We start from the raw sequence: 27,568 nt of genomic DNA on the forward strand, positions 1-27,568 counted from the left end.
TGCATAAAAATTTGATATGGTTTACCCATCTTAGATTTTCATCTAGGTGAATACCTAGAAATCTGCAGCCTTCTGTGTCCACTACTTCAATTCCACCTATGTTACTGATAGAGGTTTAGTGTGAGTTTGTAAGTTTAAATGGCAATAACTGAGATTTACTGATATTAACTTTCAAACCTTGATCTTGGAAATAAGTAGTTATTTGCTGTAGTTCCTCAGTTGCTACCAACGTTAACTCATCATTTTGTTTACCAAGAAATAACAGTGAGGTATCGTCTGCATAGGTTACCAATTGGGAGTTGAAAGGTTGCTCTATAATCATTTATGTACACTAGGAAAAGGAAAGGGCCCAAAATTGAGCCCTGGGGTACACCTTGTGTGACTGTCTCATATTTGGACTGGAAATTAATGATCTGATTAGTGATTTTGTAAGTCAGCTTTGTACACTGCATGCGGTTAAATAAATATGTAGCCAGCAATTGCATGGATGCAGCATTTACATTGTATGACTCAAGTTTACTTAAAAGTAACTCATGATTTACTGAGTCAATGGCTTTAGTAAGGTGTAGAAATATGCCAGCTGTTTGCATTCCTTGATCAAGGGCACCATACGTTTTGTGAAGAAATTCCGTAATTGCTGTGATAGTACTATGATCTTTTCGGAATCCGTGTTGTGTCTCTGTTAGGAACTTATTTTTCAAGAAATAGTCACTAAGTTATGTCAGCAGCACAACTTCAAATACTTTGCTGAAGACAGGTATTAATGATATGGGCCTGAAATTTGAAACCTCTTCCTTGGATCCTTTTTTATGCACTGGTTTAACTGTGCTCCATTTCAATACATTTCGAAATGTATGTTCTCTAATACTGCAGTTTACCAGGTGGGTGATTATTTTAACTAATTCCTTATTACATTTTTTAATCATGATACTACTCAAACCATCCCATCCAGATGAGAACTTATTCTTTAGGTTATTTATTATCCTGCCTATTTCTTTTTCACTTACTGGTTTGAATTCAAAAGGTGGCTCTTCAAAGGGGCAGAGCTTTACCTCACTACTCACAACTGTGTTATTAATTGGACTAACAGCTGCAGATATAAAGTATTTATTGAAAACATTGCAGACTTTATTAGGATCTTTAATTGTGTTTCCTTCATGTCTTATAATTAAAATTTCAGTTTCTGGCTTCGGTGTGACTTTGCGAAATTGATTTACAATTCTCCATGAGGTCTTGGCTATATTGTCTGATTGAGCTATTTCACTGCTGTATATCTGTTTTCTTAGATTTGAAAGCTCTTTCTTAAAGATTTTCTTGGCTTCGTTGTACTTGGCCTTAAAAACCTGCAGGTTTGTTGACTTGTGTAACACATCCAGGTCCTGGATGTTTTGCTTGAGTTTTATCATATTTGCTGGAAGTATCAGTCTGTTGGTTTTTGCACTTTGGTTATGGGTGAACACACTTTGTATTTTCTTAACAGGGCAGCATCTGTCAAAGTGTCTTAGCATAGTATCACAGAATTTCGCCCATTTGTTTTCAGATCCTTCAGTCTGGTAAACCAGATGCCTGTCCTCTATAGCTAATTTATTTCTTAGGGCAAGGATGTTACCCTCTTTTAGGATTCTTTTATTTTCGATAACTTTTGTCATTTTTGGGATGCTTGTGTTTACATACTCTACAAGCTGGCATTTGTGGTCAGAGTAGTGAAAATCCATATTCCAGCACCTAACACTGTCTTTAATATGTTTACATAGTAATCAATTCTGCTAGATATGGACTTTGTTACTCTGGTATCATATTTACTACATTTATGAGATTATATGAGTTACGAGTATCTATTAACCTCATATTACACAAACTGGAAGATTTTGCCTAAATATTCAGATCACCAAGTATAGTTAGGTCACTGGGACCACAATGTCCCACTACTCTACTAAATATGTCTATGAAGCTAAACTACATCCACCTTTGGTGGATGGTAAATCCCAATAACTTTGTTTTCTCATAACCTCTCTACACTCTTTGGTGTGGACTTCAATGCCTGTCACTTCAATCAAGCCTTCTTTGTTGTACTGGTCTAGATAGTTTATTTTCTTGTACTCGAGATTCTCACTAATGTAAACTGCCACACCACCACCCTTATGTTGCTGTCTACAATAACTATTTGCTAAGGAGTAGCCCTCTAGTTTACAGTAAATAATTTCATCAGATTTTAATCCATGCTCAGTTAACACTGCTATATGAGGTGACTGTTCACTTACAAAGACCTGTAATATATTAAGCTTATTTCTAAGGTACTGTATGTTTAGGTGCATGAGCCTTAGTGGTCACTCTGATTATCTTCCTTTAAAATGCACTGAGTTGGTTCACTTACATAAGTTCTGGATCCAGGCACTAAAAGTGTTCCTGTTCTTTGGCGATCTTGCATTTCTCGATCTACTACCCAACCTGGCTTCTGTCTGTCTAGTTGTCAAGGCAGCTGTTGAGGTGCCTTCTTGCTCCGTACAGTCCGAGGAGTTGCCGAGCTGCCTGGTGTTGCAGTAACTGGAGTTGTATACTCCACAACATTTGATTAAGTAAGTGATGCTGAAGAGTCTGCAGTTGAGGCAACAGCTTCTGTTGTTGGAGTTAGTTTTCTTATATCTATGAACTGTGAGGACTAAACCTTTAGTTTAAGATTGTAAGCTTCAGGAGTTCATGATACTTGAGTACTTTATTTTAATTCCTTGTGCTATTTTTTTCTTGGTACGTACTAGTATCATTATTTATAGTAGTTTGTAGTCTGGAGGAACTCTGGGAAACTGAAAGTGTTCTTTTCAACACTTGTAAACTCACAGAAAACATAATTTTGTTGTGGTCTTCAGTCCTGAGACTGGTTTGATGCAGCTCTCCATGCTCATTAGTTATGTGATCTACCCATCGAATCTTCAGCATTCCTCTGTAGCACCACATTTCGAAAGCTTCTATTCTCTTCTTGTCTAAAGTATTTATCTTCCACGTTTCACTTCCATACATGGCTACACACCATACAAATACTTACACAAACGACTTCCTGGCACTTAAATCTATACTCAATGTTAACAAATTTCTCTTCTTCAGAAACGCTTTCCTTGCCATTGCCAGTCTACATTTTATATCCTCTCTACTTCGACCATCATCAGTTATTTTGCTCCCCAAATAGAAAAACTCATTTACTACTTTAAGTGTCTCATTTCCTAATCTAATTCCCTCAGTATTACCCGACTTAATTCAATTACATTCCATTATCCTCGTTTTGCTTGTCTTGATGTTCATCTTATATCCTTCTTTTAAGACACTGTCCATTCCTTCAACTGCTCTTCCAAGTCCTTTGCTGTCTCTGACAGAGTTACAATGTCATCGGCGAGCCTCAAAGTTTTTATTTCTTCTCCATGGATTTTAATACCTACTCCGAATTTTTCTTTTGTTTCCTTTACTGCTTGCTGAATATACAGATTGAATAACATTGGGGAGAGGCTACAACACTGTCTCACTTCCTTTCCAACCACTGCTTCCCTTTCATGCCCCTCAACTCTTATAACTGACATCTGGTTTCTGTACAAATTGTAAATAGCATTTCGATCCCAGTAATTTACCCCTGCCACCTTTAGAAGTTGAAAGAGATTATTCCAGCCAACATTGTCAAAAGCTCTCTCTAAGTCTGCAAATGCTAGAAACGTAGGTTTGCCTTTCCTTAATCTTTCTTCTAAGAGACGGTATTGCCTCACATGTTCCAATATTTCTATGGAATCCAAACTAATCTTCCCCGAGGTCGTCTTCTACCAGCTTTTCCATTCGTCTGTAAGGAATTCGCGTTAGTATTTTGCAGCTGTGACTTATTAAACTGATTGTTCGGTTATTTCCACATCTGTCAACACCTGCTTTCTTTGGGATTGGAATTATTATATTCTTCTTGAAGTCTGACTATTTCGCTTGTCTCATACATCTTACTCACCAGAAAGGTAGAGTTTTATCAGGAATAGCTCTCCCAAGGCCGTCAGTAGTTCCAATGAAATGTTGTCTACTCCCGGGGCCTTGTTTCGACTCAGGTCTTTCAGTGCTCTGTCAAACTCCTCACGGCGTATCGTGTCTCCCATTTCACCTTCATCTACATCCTCTTCCATTTCCATAATATTGTCCTCCAGAACATCGCCCTTGTACAGACCCCCTAAATACTCCTTCCACCTTTCTGCTTTCCCTTCTGTGCTTAGAACTGGGTTTCCATCTGAGTTCTTGATATTCATGCAAGTAGTTCTCTTTTCTCCAAAGGTCTCTTTAATTTTCCTGTAGGCAGTATATCTTACCCCTAGTGAGATAAGCCTCTACATCCTTACATTTCTCCTCTAGCCATCCCTGCTTAGTCATTTTGCACTTCCTATCAATCTCATTTTTTAGACGTTTGTATTCCTTTTTTCCTGCTTCACTTACTGCATTTTTGTATTTTCTCCTTTCATTAATTATATTCAGTATCTCTTCTGTTACCCAAGGATTTCTACTAGCCCTCATCTTTTTACCTAATTGATCCTCTGCTGCCTTCACTACTTCATCTCTCAAAGCTACCCATTCTTCTTCTACTGTATTTCTTTCCCCCATTCCTGTCAATTGTTTCCTTATGCTCTCCCTGTATCTCTGTACAACCTCTGGTTTAGTCAGTTTATCCAGGTCCCATCTCCTTAAATTCCCACCTTTTTGCAGTTTCTTCAGTTTTAATCTACAGTTCATAACCAACAGATTGAGGTCAGAGTCCACATCTGCCCCTGGAAATGTCTTACAATTTAAAACCTGGTTCCTAAATCTCTGTCTTACCATTATATAATCTCCCGAAACCTGTCACTATCTCCAGGCTTCTTTCATGTATACAATCTTCTTATATGATTCTTGAACCAAGTGTTAGCTATGATTAAGTTGTGCTCTGTGCAAAATTCTAATGGGCGGCTTCCTCTTTCATTTCTTAGCCCCAATCCACATTCACCTACTATGTTTCCTTCTCTCCGTGTTCCTACTCTAGAATTCCAGTCACCCATGACTATTAAATGTTCGTCTCCCTTCACTACCTGAATAATTTCTTTTATCTCATCATACATTTCATCAATTTCTTCATCATCTGCAGAGCTAGTTGGCATATAAACTTGTACTACTGTAGTAGGCGTGGGCTTCGTGTCTTATCTTGGCCACAATAATGCGTTCACTATACTGTTTGTAGTAGCTTACACGAACTCCTATTCTTTAATTCATTATTAAACTTACTCCTGCATTACCTCTATTTGATTTCGTATTTATAACCCAGTATTCACCTGACCAAAAGTCTTGTTCCTCCTGCCACCGAACTTCACTAATTCCCACTGTATCTAACTTTAACCTATCCATTTCCCTTTTTAAATTTTCTAACCTACCTGCCCGATTAAGGGATCTGATATTCCACGCTCCGATCCATAGAATGCCAGTTTTCTTTCTCCTGATAACGACGTCGTCTTGAGTAGTCCCCGCCCGAAGATCCGAATGGGGAACTATTTTACCTCCGGAATATTTTACCCAAGAGGACACCTTTATCATTTAACCATACAGTAAAGCTGTATGCCCTCGGGAAAAATTACGCTTATAGTTTCCCCTTGCTTTCAGTCATTCGCAGTACCAGTACAGCAAGGCCGCTTTGGTTTGTGTTACAAGGCCAGATCAGTCAATCATCCAGACTGTTACCCCTGCAATTACTGAAAAGGCTGCTGCTCCTCTTCAGGAACCACACGTTTGTCTGGCCTCGCAACAGATACCCCTCCATTGTGGTTGCACCTACGGTGTGGCCATTTGTATCGCTGAGGCACGTAAGCCTCCCCACCAACGGCAAGGTCGATGGTTCATGGGGGGGGGACATAATAATGCTAGCGATGTATAGAATTGAAACTTAGCAAAATAATTCTTATTAAATGTGTGACTTCTGTCACAATGCTGTCCCTTTCCCCTAGGATCAGTACCGTTATCTTACATGTGGGTTGACCCTATGAGTTAACACATATTATTCAACTCATGGTAAATACTATGTCTACCTATTGTTCAAGGCCCACTATCCTACTATTCATCATTTTATCCGAGTATTCACTACACTGACTTTTCTTAAATAAGTATCACAATTTACTCCAATCTGGCTTGGATTTCTTCTTCTTTCTTCGTTCTTCCCGAATCCTCTTCATACATTCAGTGTGTCCTCTCTTGTGTTCTTCTGATAATCTTTTTCCTGTTCTGGTCTCTGTATGTTCTTGTTTAAGTGTGTGTTTTTTATGATGTTTCTAAACTGTTCTCTGTTGTTTATGTTGTCTTGTGTGATCCCCAGTTCTTTAATGTCTTCTTCTCCTTAAGTGATCCACTTTGTCTTGTTTCTGCTCTTGTTTGCTATCTCGAAGATTTGTCTTGTGAGCCTGCTTTTATTCATCCTGCTGATATGCCCATAAAATTTCATCCTTCTCTTTCTAATGGTGTCTGTTATTGTTTATATGTCTTTGTAAATCTTTCTAGTTGACCTCTTCATCCAAATTCCTTCCCGAAACACTGGTCAGTATATTTTCCTCAGAATTCTTCTTTCCTGCTTTTCAATCTCTCTGATCTTCGATTGACCATGAATCACTGTAGTTTCTGTAGCATAAAGTGCTTCTAGTAGGACTACTGTGTTGTAATGCATTAGTTTCGCATTTACAGAAATAGATTTCTTATTATAGTGATTCCAAGTGAGCTTATATGCTTTTTGTAAGCTGTAGATTATATCTTTATTGGCTATTGAGTTCAGTCCTGATGGTTGGATTATCTCTACCAGATATCTGAAATGGGCAACTTGTGCCACTTTCCCGTATTGAGTAGTAATGGGGAGATTATCTCCAGGCTTGTTTTCCATATACTGTGTTTTCTTGTAGGGGATTTGTAGCCCAGTTTTCTGTGAGATTTCGTGTAGGTTTTCCAATGCAAGTTTGCCTTCCTCTCTATTGTTCGTTAGAATGGCAAGATCGTCCGCGAAAGCCAGACACTTCACCCTACTTCTCTGCTCTCTTTTAATCCCAAGCTGAATTCCTTTTATTTCCTTTTCCCATGTCCTCACAATTTTTCCGAACCATGTTAAACGGAATGGGGGACATTCCATCTCCTTGGCGAACACTGGTATGGATATGAACTGCTTGTGATATTTCTCCCCTGAATTTAACTTTGAAGGTTGTATCTGTTAATGTCTGCTGAATAAATGACCTTGTTTTCCTGTCAATCCTGAACTCCTCTAAAGTGTGAAATAATGTTTGTCTATCCACTGAATCGTAAGCCTTTTTTAAAATCGACAAAAGTTACCACAGTACTTCTACATCATCTTATTTGCAAAATTGTTGTTAAGCTCCATATCTGTTCGATGCAAGATCGACTTTTGCGAAACCCTGCCTGATATTCCCCTATTAACTGGTCCACTTGTTTTTCTAGTCTGTTTAACAGGGCCTTTGAAAGAATTTTGTAAATTACAAGGAGCAGTGAAATTCGCCTGTAATTATTTGGATCGGTTGTTGCACCTTTTATGTGGAGAGGGTGAATTAATGCACATTTCCACTCTGCAGATATTTGTTCGGTTTCCCAAATGTTTGATAAAATTCTGTGGGTTGCTTGTGTGAGATTATTGTCAGTTAATTTCCATACTTCTATTATTCCATCTTCCCCTGGAGACTTGTTCTTCAAAGAGTTTATTATTTTCTTTCCCTCTTTAAGTGATGGTGGATTTGGATCGAGACTGGGTATGGGTTTTTCGAAAAATAGTTGTTCTGTCGGAGGCTCACAGTTGAGAAGTGAGTGAGAATATTTAGCTAATATCTGACAGTTCTTTTTAGGGTTGGTTTCCAGTGAGCCATCAGGCCAGCGGAAGCATACATTAGGTGATTGATACCCTGTTAAGTGTTCTTTGAAAATTTTGTTAAAATTTCTGGCGTTGTTCTTGAAAAATTCTTGTTCAATTTCTTTAAGCTGGCTTATATCATATCTACGTTTATCTCTTCATATTGCCTTGGATGAACTCTTCTGTATTCTCAAAAATTCCTGCCATTTTTCTGTAGTTTTGTTGCTGTTGAAGGTTTTCCAAGCTTGTATTCTTTCTTCTATTGCTTGATCAAATGCACTGTTCTGCCATCTGTGTTTTCTCTCTTGGGGGTTTGCCAAATTTCATAGTGTTTTTCATTACTTCTGCAAGTTCCTTCCAGTTTGTTGCCTTTGATTACCCAATTTCCTGTAGAATTTCCCTCTTGTTAAATTTAGGGTATCCTGGATCAATTCTAACTGTTTTGTTCATTGGTGGTTTCTTTCTGTTAGGTTGAAATCGAATCTTTATTTGCAATAGATGGTGGTCTGACTCAAAAAATCCCTTTCTTGTTTGTATGTTGAGTATTTCTTTGGTATTCTTATTAGATATGGTAACATGGTCTATCTGAAATTCGCCCAAAGTTGAATTTGGTGATTTCCATATTGTAAGTTTGTTTACAGGTTTAATTTTTTGTTGTTGGTTGGTTTGGGGAAGGAGACCAGACAGCGAGGTCATCGGTCTCATCGGATTAGGGAAGGAAAGGGAAGGAAGTCGGCCGTGCCCTTTCAAAGGAACCATCCCAGCATTTGCCTGGAGCGATATAGGGAAATCACGGAAAACCTAAATCAGGATGGCCGGACGCAGGATTGAACCGTCGTCCTCCCGAATGCGAGTCCAGTGTCTATTTACAGGTTTAAGGAATTATGTAGACATGACTTTAAGATCAAAATTTTAACAGGAGTTTATCAGTCTCTCACCGTTTTTATTTGTTCTCTTGTGAGCTGTATGAATTCCCATTGTGTTCCTGAATTTTTTCTCTTTGCCGAGTTGTCCATTGAAATCTCCTAACATAATTTTCAGGTGATGGGTAGGGATTTTATTTGAGGTTTCCTCCAATAGTTCCCAGAAGTCATCTATTGCCTGTGGATCTTTTCTATTGTAATCATTTGTGGGGGCATGTGCATTTATCAGTGTGTATGCCTTGTTTCCAGATTTTACTGAGATTGTCGAGATTCTTTCTGATGTTGAATGGAAGTTTATTATTGACACTATAATTGATTTGTGCACAACAAAAGCTGTGCCAAATTGTTTGGGTCCCTTGTTGAACTGGACTGCAGGTTTTCCTTTGTAGATTCTGAAGTTTCCTGAATCAAAATGATTTTCGTCAGTAAATTGTGTTTCTTGAATTGCACGGATTTTTGTGTGGAATTTTTCCATAGTATTTGTGAGTTGTTTGACTTTACCTACTTTGGATAGTGTGTTTGTTTTGAGAGTTCCTATGAAGTTTTTCTGTTTTGGTCTTAGAGATTTTGAGAAGCTCCAAGTCTTCTGCGCATGGCATTCCTGGTCCTCCAGAATCCGATGGCCAGGAATATTCAGTCTAGAGACTAATGCCTGGGGTAATAGATTTCTTTCCTTTTGTTCCATCATGCTTATTCAAGTTGACACTTGTTTTGTGGTGAACTGCTATGAAGGTCACATGTTTACAACTTGATAGTTGAGATCAAGAAGAGCATCAAGCAGAGGCACCAACTAGTTGAACAGATGCTGACCGCTACCCGCTGGACTCCAGAACAGAAGCTAGTAGATTTTGGCTGCCTTTTCCGCCAGTTCCGCTGTACTGATGATCTTCATCTCCGCCTTCACTGCTGTTGAGGTCTTCACCATATCCCTGGCAAGGGGCCCTCACAAAGTACTAACACCCGAGCCAAGTGAACCAAGGTTTTCTGATGAGGTGTTACTCATCCCCCTCCTCCTTTTTCAACAATGAATGATGGCTTTTCATGTAAGTAGGCAATGTAGAACTGTCATAATAAAAACAATGTGTGTATCTTTCTAGATGTACACATATCTCCTCCCCTACAATCCTTGGCGGTTCTTACATCCTTCGAATCTGTGACTTAGTTGTTTGTGTGTGATTGTGTGTTCTGATTCTTCGGCCTTCTTATGTGAAAATAAGTTGTAGGTTATTGGAAACCACGGAGACTAGGAAGGACTTCTGCGATAGAAGTATATGAGTATGGAAAGAGGGAAAAAATAGTTAGGTCCTTAAAAGAGAAGAAAGAAAGGAAAAAATAGAAATGGTTGCTAAGATCGAAGAAGAGAAAGAAGACAGCCCAGAAGAAAATCTTAGGAACCCTATGGAAACGGCACCAGTCACACTTATTTGTGAGGGTTTTTAGAAAGGTGTGATGTGTGTTCTGTGTTAGCCATGATTTATCTGTTGGTGTAAATCATGCTCTCATTTACACTACCCACCCCTTTCAAAATCAATACAAACCCTCCCATCTACATCACATCTCATAAAGGGTATAAAATGTTCTATACAAAATAGAACATTATATGCTATAGTATCATCATTTTTTTAATTATTCATTCAATATTATATGTTCTGCTAACGTAATATTCACTTCTGTTCATTAAGACAAACATGCATTAGGAAATATAAATTTGAACTCTGGACCAACTATGGCAGTACATCTGTCAAAGAATAATGCAGTTGTGCTAAGGCCAGCTCAGCGGGGACGGAAACCTCGTGTAGAGCAAAAAGGCAAAAGCTGGCTTCACTATATTACATTTTGCATGAGAATAGTACTCCCATGACTGATGGAGATAAGAACTAACCAGGCACCTAATACAGGGTTATTACAAATGATTGAAGCGATTTCACAGCTCTACAATAACTTTATTATTTGAGATATTTTCATAATGCTTTGCACACACATATAAAAACTCAAAAAGTTTTTTAGGCATTCACAAATGTTCGATATGTGCCCCTTTAGTGATTCGGCAGACATCAAGCCGATAATCAAGTTCCTCCCACACTCGGCGCAGCATGTCCCCATCAATGGGTTCGAAAGCATCGTTGATGCGAGCTCGCAGTTCTGGCACGTTTCTTGGTAGAGGAGGTTTAAACACTGAATCTTTCACATAACCCCACAGAAAGAAATCGCATGGGGTTAAGTAGGGAGAGCGTGGAGGCCATGACATGAATTGCTGATCATGATCTCCACCACGACCGATCCATCGGTTTTCCAATCTCCTGTTTATGAAATGCCGAACATCATGATGGAAGTGCGGTGGAGCACCATCCTGTTGAAAGATGAAGTCGGCGCTGTCGTTCTCCAGTTGTGGCATGAGCCAATTTTCCAGTATGTCCAGATACACGTGTCCTGTAATGTTTTTTTCGCAGAAGAAAAAGGGGCCGTAAACTTAAACCGTGAGATTGCACAAAACACGTTAACTTTTAGAGAATTGTGAATTTGCTGCACGAATGCGTGAGGATTCTCTACCGCCCAGGTTCACACATTGTGTCTGTTCACTTCACCATTAATAAAAAATGTTGTTTCATCACTGAAAACAAGTTTCGCACTGAACGCATCCTCTTCCATGAGCTGTTGCAACCGCGCCGAAAATTCAAAGCGTTTGACTTTGTCATCGGGTGTCAGGGCTTGTAGCAATTGTAAACGGTAAGGCTTCTGCTTTAGCCTTTTCCGTAAGATTTTCCAAACCGTCGGCTGTGGTATGTTTAGCTCCCTGCTAGATTTATTCGTCAAGTTCCGCGGGCTACGCATGAAACTTGCCCGCACGCGTTCAACCGTTTCTTCGCTCACTGCAGGCCGACCCGTTGATTCCCCCTTACAGAGGCATCCAGAAGCTTTAAACTGCGCATACCATCGCCGAATGGAGTTAACAGTTGGTGGATCTTTGTTGAACTTCGTTCCGAAGAGTCGTTGCACTGTTATGACTGACTGATGTGAGTGCATTTCAAGCACGACATACGCTTTCTCGGCTCCTGTCGCCATTTTGTCTCACTGCGCTCTCGAGCGCTCTGGCGGCAGAAACCTGAAGTGCGGCTTCAGCCGAACAAAACTTTATGAGTTTTTCTACGTATCTGTAGTGTGTCGTGACCATATGTCAATGAATGGAGCTACAGTGAATTTATGAAATCGCTTCAATCATTTGTAATAGCCCTGTATATCCTGTCCCAAGGCTGTGCCCAGTGACTGAGATCAGAAACAAAATGTGTGCAATTCTCTACCTCATGCTGCAGCCGAGCAAAGTTGGGACATCTAACTGACTGGAACAAGAAAATCTCTTACCAGGAGCAATTTTGGATGATGTAATAACAAATGCTCGCTGGTAAGGTTTTTACCAGTACCTCTAAGTGTGGGGGGATAGAATAGTTTAAGAGTTTGGGTGGCAGAAGAATCATTCTGCAGTCAGCCTCAAATGTCAGTTCTCTACATTTTCTCAATAGTATTCCCAAAAACAATGTTGCCTTCCCTCTGGTGATTTTCATTCGAGTTCCCAAAGCATCTCCATGATACAAGCATGATATTCCTTATTAAATCTAATGCTAAGATATTATTTTATAATTTTCTGCTCAAGTTACAGAAATAAAAATTCTCTCTTTCTCTGCCTAATAAGGCACATTTTTTTTTCTAAATGTCTTCCTCTTCTAAAGTACTTGAGATATTAATTTTCATAAATTATTGTTAGATTTCTTGAATAAGAAAGACAAACAATAGAAAATTTAGGATGGAATAATGACAATATTATGAAAAAGGAATAATGACAATATTATGAAAAGGACAGATTGCTACTCACTATATGGAAGTGATGTCGAGCTGCAGACAGGCACAACAGAACGACTGATAATAATGTGATCTTTCGACCAAAAGGCCTTCTACACACTAAAACACACACACACACACACACACACACACACACACACACACACACACACACACGCGCGCGCGCGACCACTGTCTCTGGCCATTCAGGTCTGAATGTTCGTGTGTGTGTGTGTGTGTGTGTGTGTGTGTGTGTGCAAGTTGTGCTTGCGCGGATGTGTGTTTATTGTCTAGTTTGGAAGAAGGTCTTTTGGCCAAAAGCTCGCGTTTAGCAGTCTTTTTGTTGTTCCTGTCTGCAACTCAATAACTCCTCTATATGATGAGAAGCAATTTATTCTTTTCATAATATCTCGTCATTAAATGGCATAGTAATACAATTGAATAGCATAATAACGGAACACAACTTTACTTGACTGAAACAGCTGTATTTGCTTTTCTATTTGCAGCGCTACATGTTATTACATTTTGAGCACATTCTTAAATTTATCAAAGATCTTTAATAGTGTCACTCACAGTATGTTATTTAAAAAGAGCAAAATTTAGGAATTAGGGTGGCAGTGCATAGCTGGGATAAATCCTACTGCCATGGGAAAAAGACGGACAGACGAAAATGGCATAGTTAATCACCCACTAGTCTGATTTATTATCTGCCAAAAAATGTCCCTCAAGGTTCTATATTGGCCCAATTCTGTTTCTACGTACATAAATTATTTAAACAAAAATAATGGTACAATGAAAAATATTAAAATCTGCAGATGAAACCCATGTCTTAAATTACAGAAAAGATCAGAGAAATATTTGAAAATCCATTAAAACTGATACAGAGTATACAGTAGTGCAGTTGGATGAAACACTTTAATTTTAACAAAAAGACACCTGCTAAACTCCCTATTAAACTAATGGACAAAAAATTATCAGAGAATACAATATTTCCTGGCATTATGATACAACAAAACATAAAATGGAATACTTGCACGACTTTAAATTGAGAACAGGTTTCAAAATGAGAATACACAGGAACTGTCACATGTAACAACTAATGGACTAAGTATTTGGAAATATCAACTTGGTATTGAAATAAGGAATAGCATTTCCACGAAACTGTGAAGCATTAATCACCTTGATCACAGAAAAAGTATAATTACATTAAAGGAAAGAACAAACCAACAAGGACTTCACTAATTGTGTCACCCTTTGAAGAGTTGTGAATAATGCAATATTGCATACTATTATTTCTTGATGGAAAATGTAGTGCTGGTATAAAAAATGTATAGTTTTTCAGGAATGGTCCCACAAAATTCATACACTGGGTAGTTACAAATCTCAAGAACCAAATGCATAAATTAACATTTGTCACACCTTGCTTAAATTTGCCATACTGCCCTAAAAGACACAATTTCAATTACATACATTAATTTTTTTGTACTTCTTTCACCATGTTTTATGTCTTTTGGGATATTTTTGGAAAGCAAGGAAATTCCGCTATCCAATGAACATGTGGAGTTATCTATTTACCAGTGAAATTGAAAAATAAATGAATGACAAACCCAGACATTTCTATGAATCAACAGAGAACAAAAAAAAGTAAAAACTAAAGAGGCACAGGTCTGAGTTGACTATTTGTATTCTCTACTGCTGAATTTTAAGTTGTAAATTTATTAGTTCATTTCCAATATAAACATCTGCTTTCAGTTGCATGTTTTATATAGCATTTATGAAAAGCCAAATCAAAGACATCACAATGAGAAGCTGAAGAAATAATTTCAACTGCTTATAAAAGTGAATTATAAAATTACTGCAAATTAATACCCCAGTCCCTTTAAAAAGTATAAACATTAATATTTTAATGTAACACAGCTTTTGCAATAAATAATTTGACTAGAATTTAGGATTCAACTGTGTGTATGAAAAATTCAAAATATACAGATCAACACTACTATTTTAAAATGAAGTTTAGGCTAACAAAAAGGATACACTGAATTGACCCATGTTCTGGCAATATTCCACATCATAAAATAGTATGGTACAGTAAGAGGAGAGAGAGAGAGAGAGAGAGTGTGTGTGTGTGTGTGTGTGTGTGTGTGTGTGTGTGTCTGTGTGTAAGGGGGGGGGATGCAGTTAGAAGGGGAGTATTTAAAGATGTATACAATTTTGAAAGGTAAGTGTTTTTTCAATAGTTGTTTGAAGCCAATAAATGTATTTGCACATGAATCTGTAAAGTGTATACAAAATTGTAACATATGACTAGCACAAAAATTTGTATTTCATACAGATGTGTTTGAGCAGTGCATTCTACAGCTCACAGTATGTGTGGATGACAAAGACAGTTTGCTAACATTCTGAGCTTCACTATTAGAAACAGAAATTCATCATACACTCAAAGAAAATGAATAGTATGAACTGAGCTTAATAGTCTGTACTGAGCTTCTCTTTGAAGAAGGAATGTGGGAGAAGGCACCTAGGTGATGGGAACAATACAACATCTTAAATAGTATCAAAATGCACCACTATTCCAGCATGCACAAACTCTTCATAAACACAAATGGTACAGCAATAACCTGCAACATCATCTGTTTTCTTACTGCTGTGAGTCACAACGATCTGCATATGAACATTTCTTGCAAGATAATTATTTTGTTTACTTGCTACAGTTACATGACATGGCATGATCTTTTATGTATGACAGACTCCTGCACATTCAAACAGTGAAATGTGTCAACAATAATTTCATAACTGATACATTGGCTGTAATGATTAAATCCACTGACCACCAACATAAACAATCTTAATTCTGTACGGGGACAAATAAAACTCAGTCTTGCCAGTTGAAGGAAGCTGTGCTTGTGAAAGCAAATTTTTTTGTGATTTGTGTGTGCCTGTTTCTGATGACAATAACAAGAATACTGAAATCAACAAAAGGCTGCAGAATAATGTCTAATGGCCCAATATGCTATGGTGGTGAGACTTTATGCGTGTTGAAGCCAACAGTGGAATTCATAAAAAGAAGGATAAGATTACTGAGTATTATTAATTATTTTAATCACTAAGACCAAACAAAACCTAAAATGCTTAATCATGTGTTCTCAAATATTTTTTGTAAAATTTTTTAAATATATGGCTTCCAAAGAGCTGCAATGCAACACTCCTTGAAAATTCAATGTTTACAATAACTAACTGTTGGTGCAAACACGACTTCAAATATTCCTTCATTAAAACAGAATGAATCTCACATAAGCCATAATAAATCTCACCTACATGGCCTCTAAAGCTACGAAGATTCATTTACAAATGGCATCTATCACAGGTGACACAGTGACAAGGGTTTTATAATTACACTTTATGCAATTCAGCTTGTATATGCACATCAGGAAACTTGATTATGGGGCTAAATTTAAGGAACTGTAAAAGGTGGACAGGAGAAAGAAGTCAGGTGTAAGGTTCTATCAGTTTCTATTTATCCATGAGAGAACATGGATCAAAAAGTTCAGAGCATGGAGAAACCATCAGTTCACTAGTGAGTAAGAAATATGATTGTACTTACAGTACACTGTTTACCTTCCTAGTTGCAATATACAAATCGGATCTTTTTTTTAGAAATCACAAGACACTGAAGTTAAGCTATGAACACAAATACCTGCAATTCAATAAATGCCACAATGTGAAAAATCACAGAGAAAAAACTTGTTATAATGCAAAGTTCTAGATGGGATACAAATAATGGAAGGGGTAAAAGTAACCACTCTTCATGAAGTTGAGGTGTTGCTGGTCTTTATATCCTTCTCCCGCAGAAACTTACACACACACACACACACACACACACACACACACTTACACACACACACATTGCCCCAGTTGAATACATTGTCCTATCACTGTAACTTGACTGGTTTGTGGGGTTAGGTGGATGGAATAAATCACTGAAGATTGTGGACAGGAGTGGTTGTATGGACAGTTCCCACCTACATAGTTCAGAGAAGTTGTATGGACAGTTCCCATCTACATACTTCGGAGAAGTTGTGTTGGGATAGAGGATCCAAATGGAACACATTTGTAACCAATCACTGAAGTCTCGTCATGCTCCCCCACCGTGTGGCCAACTCTTCTCTAAGCCACAGTTTGATGGTGCCCATCCACTTGGGCAGACACCTGGTCGATGGAAGTGTCAAGTGAAAAGGCTGTGAAAAAGTTGCAGTAAAACTGTTTTCATGACATGACTACCTTTGCAGGTTACCCTGCCTTTTACAGGAGAAAACATACTGCAGTGCCAGCACAATGTAGTCTGTTGGTATAACGCACGTGTGGGGGGGGGGGGGGGGGAGGAAGGTTAGCTCTGAAGGAGGACACACTCTGAAAACCATCAACATTTTCAACAACATTAATGTGTCTATCATCTGCTCAATGCCTCAACTGTACAGTGAATCGCTGCATTTAGTTTTTTCTATTACTGGTTTGCTAAACAGCTGGATAAAAATTCGTAAAACTTTTCTGTGTTCCTCTTGTTGTATTAACTGTGTACAGAAGGTCCTTTTTCAGGACTTAATTACCAGAGCTGAATACGTGCTGAAAGGGAATGAATTGTTCATCACAAGGGAGGCAACAAAAGCTATCCATGAGAGAACTAAATGCATGTAATGTGAAGATGCAGTTGCATTATAAAAGTCATCTGTGTGTAAAAATTAATATGGAATTGCTGTACTGAAAGTTGAGAGTACTGTTTACATAATTTGGAGAGCAGTTAGCAAGATAATGCATTATGTAGCTATACAATGCATTTATAGAAGAGTCTCTCATGCCAGCCACAATTATCAAATACTCCAAAAAACAGCAGTCTGTGAGCTGCACACAACATCTGGATCAATAGACTGCAAGAGCCATGATAATTTATAAGTTGGCAAAATTTTGACAACATAAATGGATCCTAGGGAAACAGTTACTGCTGATTAAATTTTGGTTCACTACCATCATGGACAACCAGGTCAAGCAATAAATTGAGCCAACAGTAACTGATACTAAATAAAGAAATTTCACATGTACCCATCAGCAAGAATGATTATGTTGTCTCTTTGAAACACACAAAACAGCTTTTGGGATCATTGCCTATCCAGAAATACTGTTTATGACAATCTTTGAGTCTATAAGGGTTTGGATATATTTTGTAGTGTTCTGTCTTAATGTAATCATGTTTGTCCCACATTCTACAAGTAATAATTATACACTTGGGTTCCTTCCTCACAACACTGACCAACTGGCACTAGTGCTTTTCACTTATACCACACTTATTTCACAAGGGAAAACTTCAGGTTCAGCTTTGGAGTGTAGATTGTGAAGTACATCAATTACAAGTCAAGTCACCATTTTATTCAAAATGGTATCTGTTGAGTGTGCCCATAGGGGAAACTCAGATGCAGTGGGAATTATACAGAGATATTATGTTCCTCTATGCAACTCTCATTCTATTACAAAACAGGAAAAAAGTTTACACTCAATCCATTTTCATAGGACTTCCCCATTTCCATGGTAGTTATATTGAGACTTGCAACGTAATCTTCATGAACAAGAACTTAAGGTTTCATAATAGGTATTGTCAGTACATGATTGGATTCCAGATGTTATTGGCGCTTCCAGTTGCTTGGCAGTGTTTAGAGCTTCATGTTACATATAGCTAAGTGTTAATTACTTACATTTGTTCATCATGAACCGTTAAATTTTTTTTACACGTTTGTTCAGTTATCACATTCTACAGACCTAAAATGTATACAAACTGCTTGCTCAGGTACCAATTTGAGCAATAAAATAAATCTGGCATTCATAACAACAAAATTTTGAATAAGTTACACAAGCAACAAATGCATGTTCAAAGATTCACAAACAACAGTTCAGTCACACGAATTATTTCTTATGTACATTACACAGTCTACACAGTGTCCACGGAACCTTCTTGTTTCTGGAATCAATCAATTAAATAAATCAACATAAATAGGCAGTGCATATTGTTTCATATACAACATGAACAAGGACACTGTCACATAAAACATTAAAATAAATATATCTCCATTTAACAAAATGCTTACAACATATTCAACAAGATCTTATGGTTTTTAACAACTGTTCGTAATGATTTCACTAGTCGAAATTCATTCTTCTGTCTCCCTGAAAATGCCTACTTTGAAAATCATGCCCTTCTCTCTCTCTCTCTCACGAACTGAGTTCAGAACGAAGTCCTGGGGCACTACCAAGTAGCAGCATATTTGGATCATCAAGAGAATCACCAACAGCACGCAGAAACTGAGCTGCCACTGTATCCTCAATGGCACGGTTATCATACGACAGTGTTGCCACCATGCGGGTCTCCGGTCGTCCTTCAGAATCTGTAAAAAAGGCATCTCTTGTAACCCATGATTTAAGACTACAAAGCCAATCTGTGAAAACACTAACTACAACATGGCAAGCAAATTAAATGGATAAGAAGCACGGAATAGGCAGTAGCTAATGGAGATAAAGACCACTTCTAGCATTAATTATTAATCTCTTTCTGTATTGTGTAATGAAAGGGGGGGGGGGAGAGAGAAATTATTAAATGATGAAAGTCAATATCCTCCTTCCCCTCGTTTTTAGTTACAAGTACTAGATTAAAATTGTAAATCCAACTTTATTTTTCTTCATTTGTTAAATGTATCTTCAAATAAAAAAGTTTCTTTTTTAGTTACTGTAACTATTTCTACATGGCTTTTAAAAAAAACTTATTACTTTCTTACATGTAAACATTATGCATGTACAATGGCCTAAGCAGTCAAAACCTGGTTTGTAACCAAATACGTGTAAATTCGCTGAGCACTGAGAAGGGTTTCCTAGAGGAAAAATTCACTTAATGCTATTTGCTAACTTAATACACCAACCTGATATATACCAAACTGTTATTTATCAAGGACCAGTTTTTCTGTATGCAGAAGGAAAAAAAAGGCCTATAGCTCCAGACTTCCATTCAAACGAAGGCAAAACTTATTGTACTAGCTCCCTCAGTAACTTATGCATACAAAAACTCAATTTAATATGAATTGTCATGAGATTGAGGCTTGCCATGGAATAGTATTTTTTCTGTTGCTTGAGTATGTTTGATATGCTCAAGTTTGAACTCTCATTTAGTATGGTGGCGTCGTTAGTGTCAACATTAGCATTAAATATTCTGAATAGTCCTTTTGTCACTTGAAAGCCACTTATGTTAATTATAAACAGGAGTGAAACCAATGCCAAATCATATAGGAAGGCATGTTTCGCGATTCTAAGGTTAATTTCATTCCTATGACACTTTGCTTTCAGTAATGAAGATATAATCCACCTGTGAAACAGGGATGCAATTAATGTAATACCATTTTAATCTGCCAAGAACAATTTATGCCCCATATGTTCAAACTTTGTGGGCAGGATAATATCTGTCATTGAACTCTGCCTGACTTTTGTTTGTGAGATAGGCAGTGTTACAAATATTAACAGCAATGCTAGTGTCTTTTGAGCCACAGCGGCATCAGGTTAAGCATTCATCAATTTAACAGTTATAAAATAATGAACCATGAGCCTTGTTGAGGTGATGTGGCTTGAGTGCCTCAACGATATAGATTGCCACACTGCAGATGCAACCACAACTAAGGGATATCTGTGGAGAGGCCAGACAAACATGTCGTTTCTGAGGAGAGACAGCGATCTTTTCAGTAGCTGGAGGGGCAAATTCTGGCCGACTGACTGACTTGGCCTTGTACGGTCTTGTTCTGCTGGTACTGTGAATGTCTAAAAGCAAGGGGAAATTACAGGCATTACTTTTCCCAAGGGCTCATATCTCTTCTGTATGGTTAAATGATGATGGTGTCCCCTTAGGTAAAATATTCCACTGGGAAAAACAAATCTGGCATTTTGTGGGTCAGAGCATGGAACACAAAGTATCAGAGAGGGAAATGGATAGGTTGAAGTTAGATGCAGTGGGAATTAGTGAAAAGCACTGGCACGTACAACAGGGCTTCTGGTCAGGTGCACATAGGATTATCAGGACAAAACCAAATTGGGGTACTGAGGGAGTTGGTCTAGTAATGAGTAAGAAAATAGGAATACGTGTAAGCAGATGATGAAGAGAGTGAAAGAATGTATGTGATGACATGAGTAAAATTATTCAGATAGTTACAAGAGTTGAAAATTTAGTGGTGGCAGAAACCTGGAATTTGATAATAGGAAAAGGTGAAGAAGAAACATAGTAGGAGAACTTGGATGATGCGAGGTGAGGGAAAGGGGGGTGGGGCGGGGGGGGGGGGGGTGGCGATAATAACTGCACTGCACCCATCAATCAGTTATAGGTCAGTGGTTGCATTTCCCATATTTTACATGTTTGTTAATTATTCAAATTAGGATTTTTCACTTTCTCAAAACTTTTTGATGAACTTCGTGAATCTTCACGCACACTAAAACTGCTTTCCCACAAAAGAGTACTGGTAACTTTCCCATTTGCTAAGCACACAGCTAGTAGTTAAACAAACTTATTTATCTGCCTATTGTATCTCTCTCTCTTTTAAGTTTTCTGTCTTTTACATTAATATCTACAACAGAACAGCTTCTGTAATACACGAATCTGCAAACGAGCATCACTTACAGTTTAGTTAGTTCATTTCTGCTAGTCAAGCAGTAGTCACAGTCAGTAACTCTGTAGCTGGTACTCTGTTTGTACGCACAGTCAGTCAGTCAGTCAGTCAGTCAGTGCCCAGCAGTCAGAATATATAACCTTAAGTGAGAATTTACTAGTAAAGTTCACAGTGAATCACTTGTGCATATTTGAAATATTATTCAAGTTTGTGTAACTTACTGACCTACGCAAAGATACAGATGTCCTACAGTTTACAAAACTGATCATCTAACCTAACTGTGTGTTAATAAATGTGAAAAGAAATGAAAACTTAATTCTAGGTGTTTGTGTGCATTAGTTAATAGTTCACCACCATCAATAACCATGTGAAGAGATTAAAGTAGAAATTCTATGAGACAAAGGCATGTGAACCAGGTTGGTAATTGCAACTTTTTTTTTAAACAGCTTTCAAACACTACTGGAGAAACAACAGTTACTAACCTGCGGAGCATGGATCCTAACACCAAAATGGTTGTTTATATTCACTACCCCGGGCATGGGTCCTAATACCAAAACTGTAGTATATAGTCACTCCCCCTATATTTTCACTGGATGCTGGATAGTATGACTGTATCCATATAAATTTACCCATTCAATTTCGGTGATTTCCAAGTGATGATAACATAAGTAAAAAAACATCTCCTAGTAATCTACATGCCCTTTTATTTTCTTGTACTGATATCAGAAGTTAATCTGTTTCATTTTTTGTTGGGAAATACTAAATTAGTGTTCTTTTTATCTACATATTTGACCAATCTGCAATGTTTCGGAGCTCCATCTGTTTTTGCCACACTGTGTAATGTTAGTTATTAGACGTTAGCAAAAGCAATAAGATGCATATTGTGCTGCCTTGTGAAGGTGACGCATTGATCACACAAACTTCCAAGTGACCTTCTCAAGTGACCTTCTCAAGTGACTATCCGAGACCTGCTGTAACACAATGTGCACAAAGATTGACCAGAGGTTAGCTGTACCACTCAAAGAATGATATGATCTTCACAGTAATGTGGGTAGCATTCTCACTGACCTACCTGATGTCACTCTGAATTATGTAACAAAGTTCCTGTCCCAAACTGTTGCCTACAACTCCAACTACAATTATATAATCATCTATACCAAGCTCTTTTCCCAAAGAGTCTAAATCACATTTGACATGGAGACAATTTTGCTAGTTACTTGGTAATTGACATTTCCTTCTCCTGGGATTACAACTTAGCAGTCCTTTCTTCTGTGTCCTTAGCATACGCTTTATGCCCTATATTTGTCAGGTCGCTTCTCAACTCATCAGGCAGCCAGATTGTATTCGTTTGTAGCCTTGGAAGCACCAGGCTTCCAGAATATCTTAGTGTTTTTCATTGATTTGTCATACATCTTATCCCGCCTTAACACAACTGCACCTTCCAAATGAGCTAACTATTTCCATGCAACTACCAAATGGCTCTAGACTTCCCTGTTTTCTGCTCTTTTCCCAATAATGTGCAGCAGAAGTGGCAATCGTAGCATCCCCAGGAATTACCGGCAGAAGTATCCATGTAGGTCACAGCGTGACATCCCATATGAAAACAACGTCTGATGCACTGATTTCAGTTATTGATTATTCTTATTCATTTTTGCAGTAATTCTTATTCTTTTTTACAGTATAAATTCGTAGATACAAAGTCAGTTACGGATAATACATTTCAATGGCTACTCTTAGCTCCCATAAAACCAATACTTATTTTATTTCAGGCACATCTGGACAACGCAGCAGAATTATTGTTATTATTTTTGTATCCAGCACAGTACAATAAAATTATTTACAAACTCAAACATATCTACAATATATACACACGATTTTATACAAGTCAAACTTGTTTCGAGACCCAGAAATTGGCAGACTTGATTGCTGCAACATTTGCTGCGACCAGGTCATCAAGTGTGCAGATTTCAGGCAACTTCGGGCAGACCAAGCGGTGTGCATCACCTTGAGATTCTCCGCATTTGCATGCAGCAGAAGACTGGGACACTTAACGAAAAACACCTGTGACAACATTTCCAGGCATTTGGGATAACACACAAACTTGTGCAAGGGTCTTTTTATTCTCGTGGATCTCGCCTTGTGTATCAGTTGTTGTGTCAGCTTGCTGCCTTAGAAGAACCTTCAAGTCTTTCTTTTGATCAGATGTGAGAGTTACTGCCTGCCTATAACTGTAAATGTACTCACATTATAGATGCTTGAGTGGAGTTTTTATCAGTGCCAAAAGCAGCCAAAACAGTTATACAGGGCATGGGCAGCAGAACTACATGGACTTAATAATCAACATAATTTTGGCAGTTATAAGAGTCGAGGGGCATGAAAGGGAAGCAGTGGTTGGGAAGGGAGTGAAACAGGGTTGTAGCCTCTCCCCGATGTTATTCAATCTGTATATTCAGCAAGCAGTAAAGGAAACAAAAGAAAAATTCGGAGTAGGAATTAAAATCCATGGAGAAGAAATTAAAACTTTGAGGTTTGCCGATGACATTGTAATTCTATCAGCAAAGGACCTGAAAGAGCAGCTGAACAGAGTGGACAATGTCTTGAAAGGAGGATATAAGATGAACATCAAAAAAGCAAAACAAGGTTAATGGAATGTAGTCGAATTAAGTCGGGTGATGCTGAGGGAATTAGATTAGGAAATGAGACACTTAAAGTAGTAAAGGAGTTTTGCTATTTGGGGAGCAAAATAACTGATGATGGTCGAAGTAGAGAGAATATAAAATGTAGACTGGCAATGGCAAGGAAAGAGTTTCTGAAGAAGAGAAATTTGTTAACATCGAGGAAGTCGTTTCTGAAAGTATTTGTATGGAGTGTAGCCATGTACGGAAGTGAACCATGGAAGATAAATAGTTTAGACAAAAAGAGAATAGAAGCTTTCGAAATGTGGTTCTACAGAAGAATGCTGAAGGTTAGATGGGTAGATCACATAACTAATGAGGAGGTATTGAATAGAATTGGGGAGAAGAGAAATTTGTGGCACAACTTGACTAGAAGAAGGGATCGCTTGGTAGGACGTATTCTGAGGCATCAAGGGATCACCAATTTAGTATTGGAGGGCAGTGTGGAGGGGGAAAATCATAGAGGGAGACCAAGAGATGAATACACTAAACAGATTCAGAACGATGTAGGTTGCAGTAGGTACTGGGAGACGAAGAAGCTTGCACAGGATAGAGTAGTATGGAGAGCTGCACCAAACCAGTCTCTAGACTGAAGGCCGCAACAACAACAATTTTGTGGCAAATGTTCATCAGGAATCTTATACACATCAAATGGTTCAAGGTGCAGTCATGCATCTTGCTCCTGTCAGAGAAGTTTGAGAGCGAGCTCTACAGCGTGAAAATCCTACGCTTTCTAGTATTCAATATAGCTCTGTCATTTGAAGTTTCATGGGCTGCATGTAGGCAGATGTAAGCCTGGTCCAAAGTTACAAAATTCAGTTTCTCTCACCCCTCCTAGCCTTCATTCAGTCCACAAGGGAACAGAGAAGCTACTGCAAAATTCCAACAGATGTCGGCATTGTATAGGTAATCATTTTTCGCAACAACAGTCCGCATCACAACAGCAACAGCCTTGTGCTTCACTGCCTTAATGCTTGCACTGTTTCAATCAACATGAACAAACCACATGTCCCAAGTGCTGGGCAACATGTAGTAGGTGCCATAAAAAGGGACTACTACTTTTGTGTGAACACTCTTCTGAACCTTAGTGAGGACGAAACGAACATGGATGTCAACAGCGTATCAGCAGTGACGGTATCTACAAGCAAGTTCAACATTGAAGTATGTGTCTTTAAAAACCCACTGAGAATGCAGGTGGACATGGATGCAGCAGCAACATTGGTGAATTCTCAAACTTACAGATTTGGGTTCTCTCCCTCTGGATACAGTGTCACGGATGCTGTCGAGTTATAACAAACAAAAGATTCCTATTCTTGGATAGTTTTCTGCACCTGTGACTTACAAAACTGTGGTTAGTCCATTAACATTCGTAGTTGTGGACAATGCTTACACTGAAAATCAGTTTGATTTGGACACTTAACTTTTTAGATTCTCCATCGATGAAAAAAAGCATTTCGTTTCTGATCACGTTCCATATCAACAATTATATGCACTCTGTGCCACATTTTCCTCTTCATTTTCTCCAGTACTGCGTTGTGCATCACAATTTTGGCTCATATTACAATGAAAGTCTGCCTGCCCCCCTTTCATCCAGTCCCACCCAGTACCAGTAACTTTACAGGATCACATAAAAGCGGAATTAGATCGTCTTCTCTCCCCTGATGTTTTTCGACCTTTTTGTTCTCGATAATGGTCGCCATCACTGGTAATAGTATGAAAACCTACAGGTGAGTTACACCTCTATGGTGATTTTAAAAAATCAATTAATGCACTGTCAATCCTTGGTACCTGTCTTTTATTGCTCCCTGACGAGTTGTTAGCAAAATTATTTGGGGAGGGGGGGGACATTATTTTTCAAAGATTGACTTAAAAGATGCATATTTACAGCTACCACTAGACGAGGAAACTCAATGCCTTCTAGTTACCAAAACACCATTTAGGCTTTATCAATACCAGTGTTTGCCTTTTGGTGTGGCTAGTCCACCAGCTATTTTTCAGTCTTTTTACAGTAACTTATTGCATCAGTTCCAAGCTGCATCAGCTATTCAGACAACATAGCAGTGTCTGGTGGCTCTGCAGAGGAATATGTGCAGAACCATTGTGCTCATTTTTTGTTTTAGAGTCTGCAGGGTTAAAGTGCATTTCGACAAGACACAGTTTTTTCAACCATTTATTATTTACTTGGGTCTTGAAGTGTCCCATGCTAGCACTAAACCACTGCAACAGAATATTGGAACAATTGCCAGTGTTGTCACACCCCACATTCATCAAGCAATTATCGGCATTTTTAGACAAAATTGCATACTACCACAAATTCATACTGGACACTGCTACTGTGACAGAACCACTCCATCTATTATTACATAACAATATTACTTTCCAATGGTCCCTGGCTTGTGACCGGGCAGTCAAATTGTTGAAATCTAAGCTACAGTCGGTCCCTTGTTTGATTACTTTTCAGTCAGGCCAGCACCTTGTGTTAGCCACAACATGTCTCAGTTCAGCCTTGGCACTGTCCTTGTTCTTAGGTAGGCATATGGACCAGAACGCCCTACTGCATATGCCTCTAAAACCTTAAATTCAGTCAAACAGCATTATTCGCGGCTGGAGAAAGAAGCTTTAGCAATAGTGTATGCTCTAAAAATTTCGTTTTTCTATACGGGCTAAGTTTCACCTGATCACAAATCACTGGTGTCTCTTTGTAACCCTTCAATGTCCTTGCCAGACAAAGCTGCACACTGCTGACAGCATTGGGCTCTTTTTCTGTCAGGATATAATCATGAGGTACATTTTCGACCTACAGTGTAACATGAAAACCTTGTCGCTTTTTGCCAACTGGTCTCGATCCAGAGTTTGATAAAGAGGAATTGCTTTTTATTTATTTATTTATTTATTTAAATGTGGAAACTCAAAATATTGTTGATGGTTTTCCTATTACTGGCACTAAAATTTTGCTTCCTGTTTTAAGTTAAGTTGTTTCTATAACGCAAAACGGCTGGCTGGACAAACCTCTAGTCCATGCTTCTAATTTTTTAATAAATTATGGCTGCTGACCAAAATGGGTGCCGGTGGTCACCAGGAGTCATCATGGCTGATGTATCTATGTCGTCCGCTCTGATGAGAGGAGAGCGTTGCAACACTTCGACCAGCTATAACCTTGCATGGGCAGCTGCACCCCGAGAGTGCCTCCACCTTCCTCGCATCCGGCCGTCTCCTACATCACGGCCAGTGCCCTCACCTTCTCTGCTGCTGCTGCAAATGCCTTCACAGTTATCTCCTCTGCTGAGGGTGCCCCCTTCAGCTGTCAGGAGCTAGGCAGAACCCCAACTCCACACTGTCACAGCCAATGCCCACGCCACTGCTGGCGTCACCTGTTCGGCCGCCTTCACAGTGGCCTCCTTCACTGGTGTTGGACTAAACATGAAGCTACATCAGTGTTGCCTGTCCTCCGATATGGTCTCCCACTAGAGTGGGCCTGGAGGGGGGAAGGGGGGGGGGGGGCACCACACCTGTCTGCACTCGTTCCACTTCCAATCCTATCCACTAGTGGCATGACTCAATAACCAGCATATATGACAAAAGAAATGG

At 38.6% G+C, this 27,568-nt stretch overlaps 1 protein-coding gene across 1 annotated transcript in view; it reads right to left on the reverse strand.

Moving 5' to 3' along the window:
- Window positions 1-13,303: 13,303 nt before the first annotated feature.
- LOC126095108 (pyruvate dehydrogenase protein X component, mitochondrial-like) overlaps window positions 13,304-27,568 on the reverse strand; it is a 122,027-nt gene continuing 107,762 nt past the window's right edge. Inside the window, exon 9 of the mRNA XM_049909817.1 lies at window positions 13,304-19,052. Coding sequence (XP_049765774.1) covers window positions 18,880-19,052 — 173 coding nt within the window. The 3' untranslated portion in view covers window positions 13,304-18,879. The remainder of the gene's footprint in view (window positions 19,053-27,568) is intronic.

The sequence above is a fragment of the Schistocerca cancellata genome, chromosome 8 (assembly GCF_023864275.1).
Source record: "Schistocerca cancellata isolate TAMUIC-IGC-003103 chromosome 8, iqSchCanc2.1, whole genome shotgun sequence".
In the NCBI taxonomy this organism is placed as follows: domain Eukaryota; kingdom Metazoa; phylum Arthropoda; class Insecta; order Orthoptera; family Acrididae; genus Schistocerca; species Schistocerca cancellata.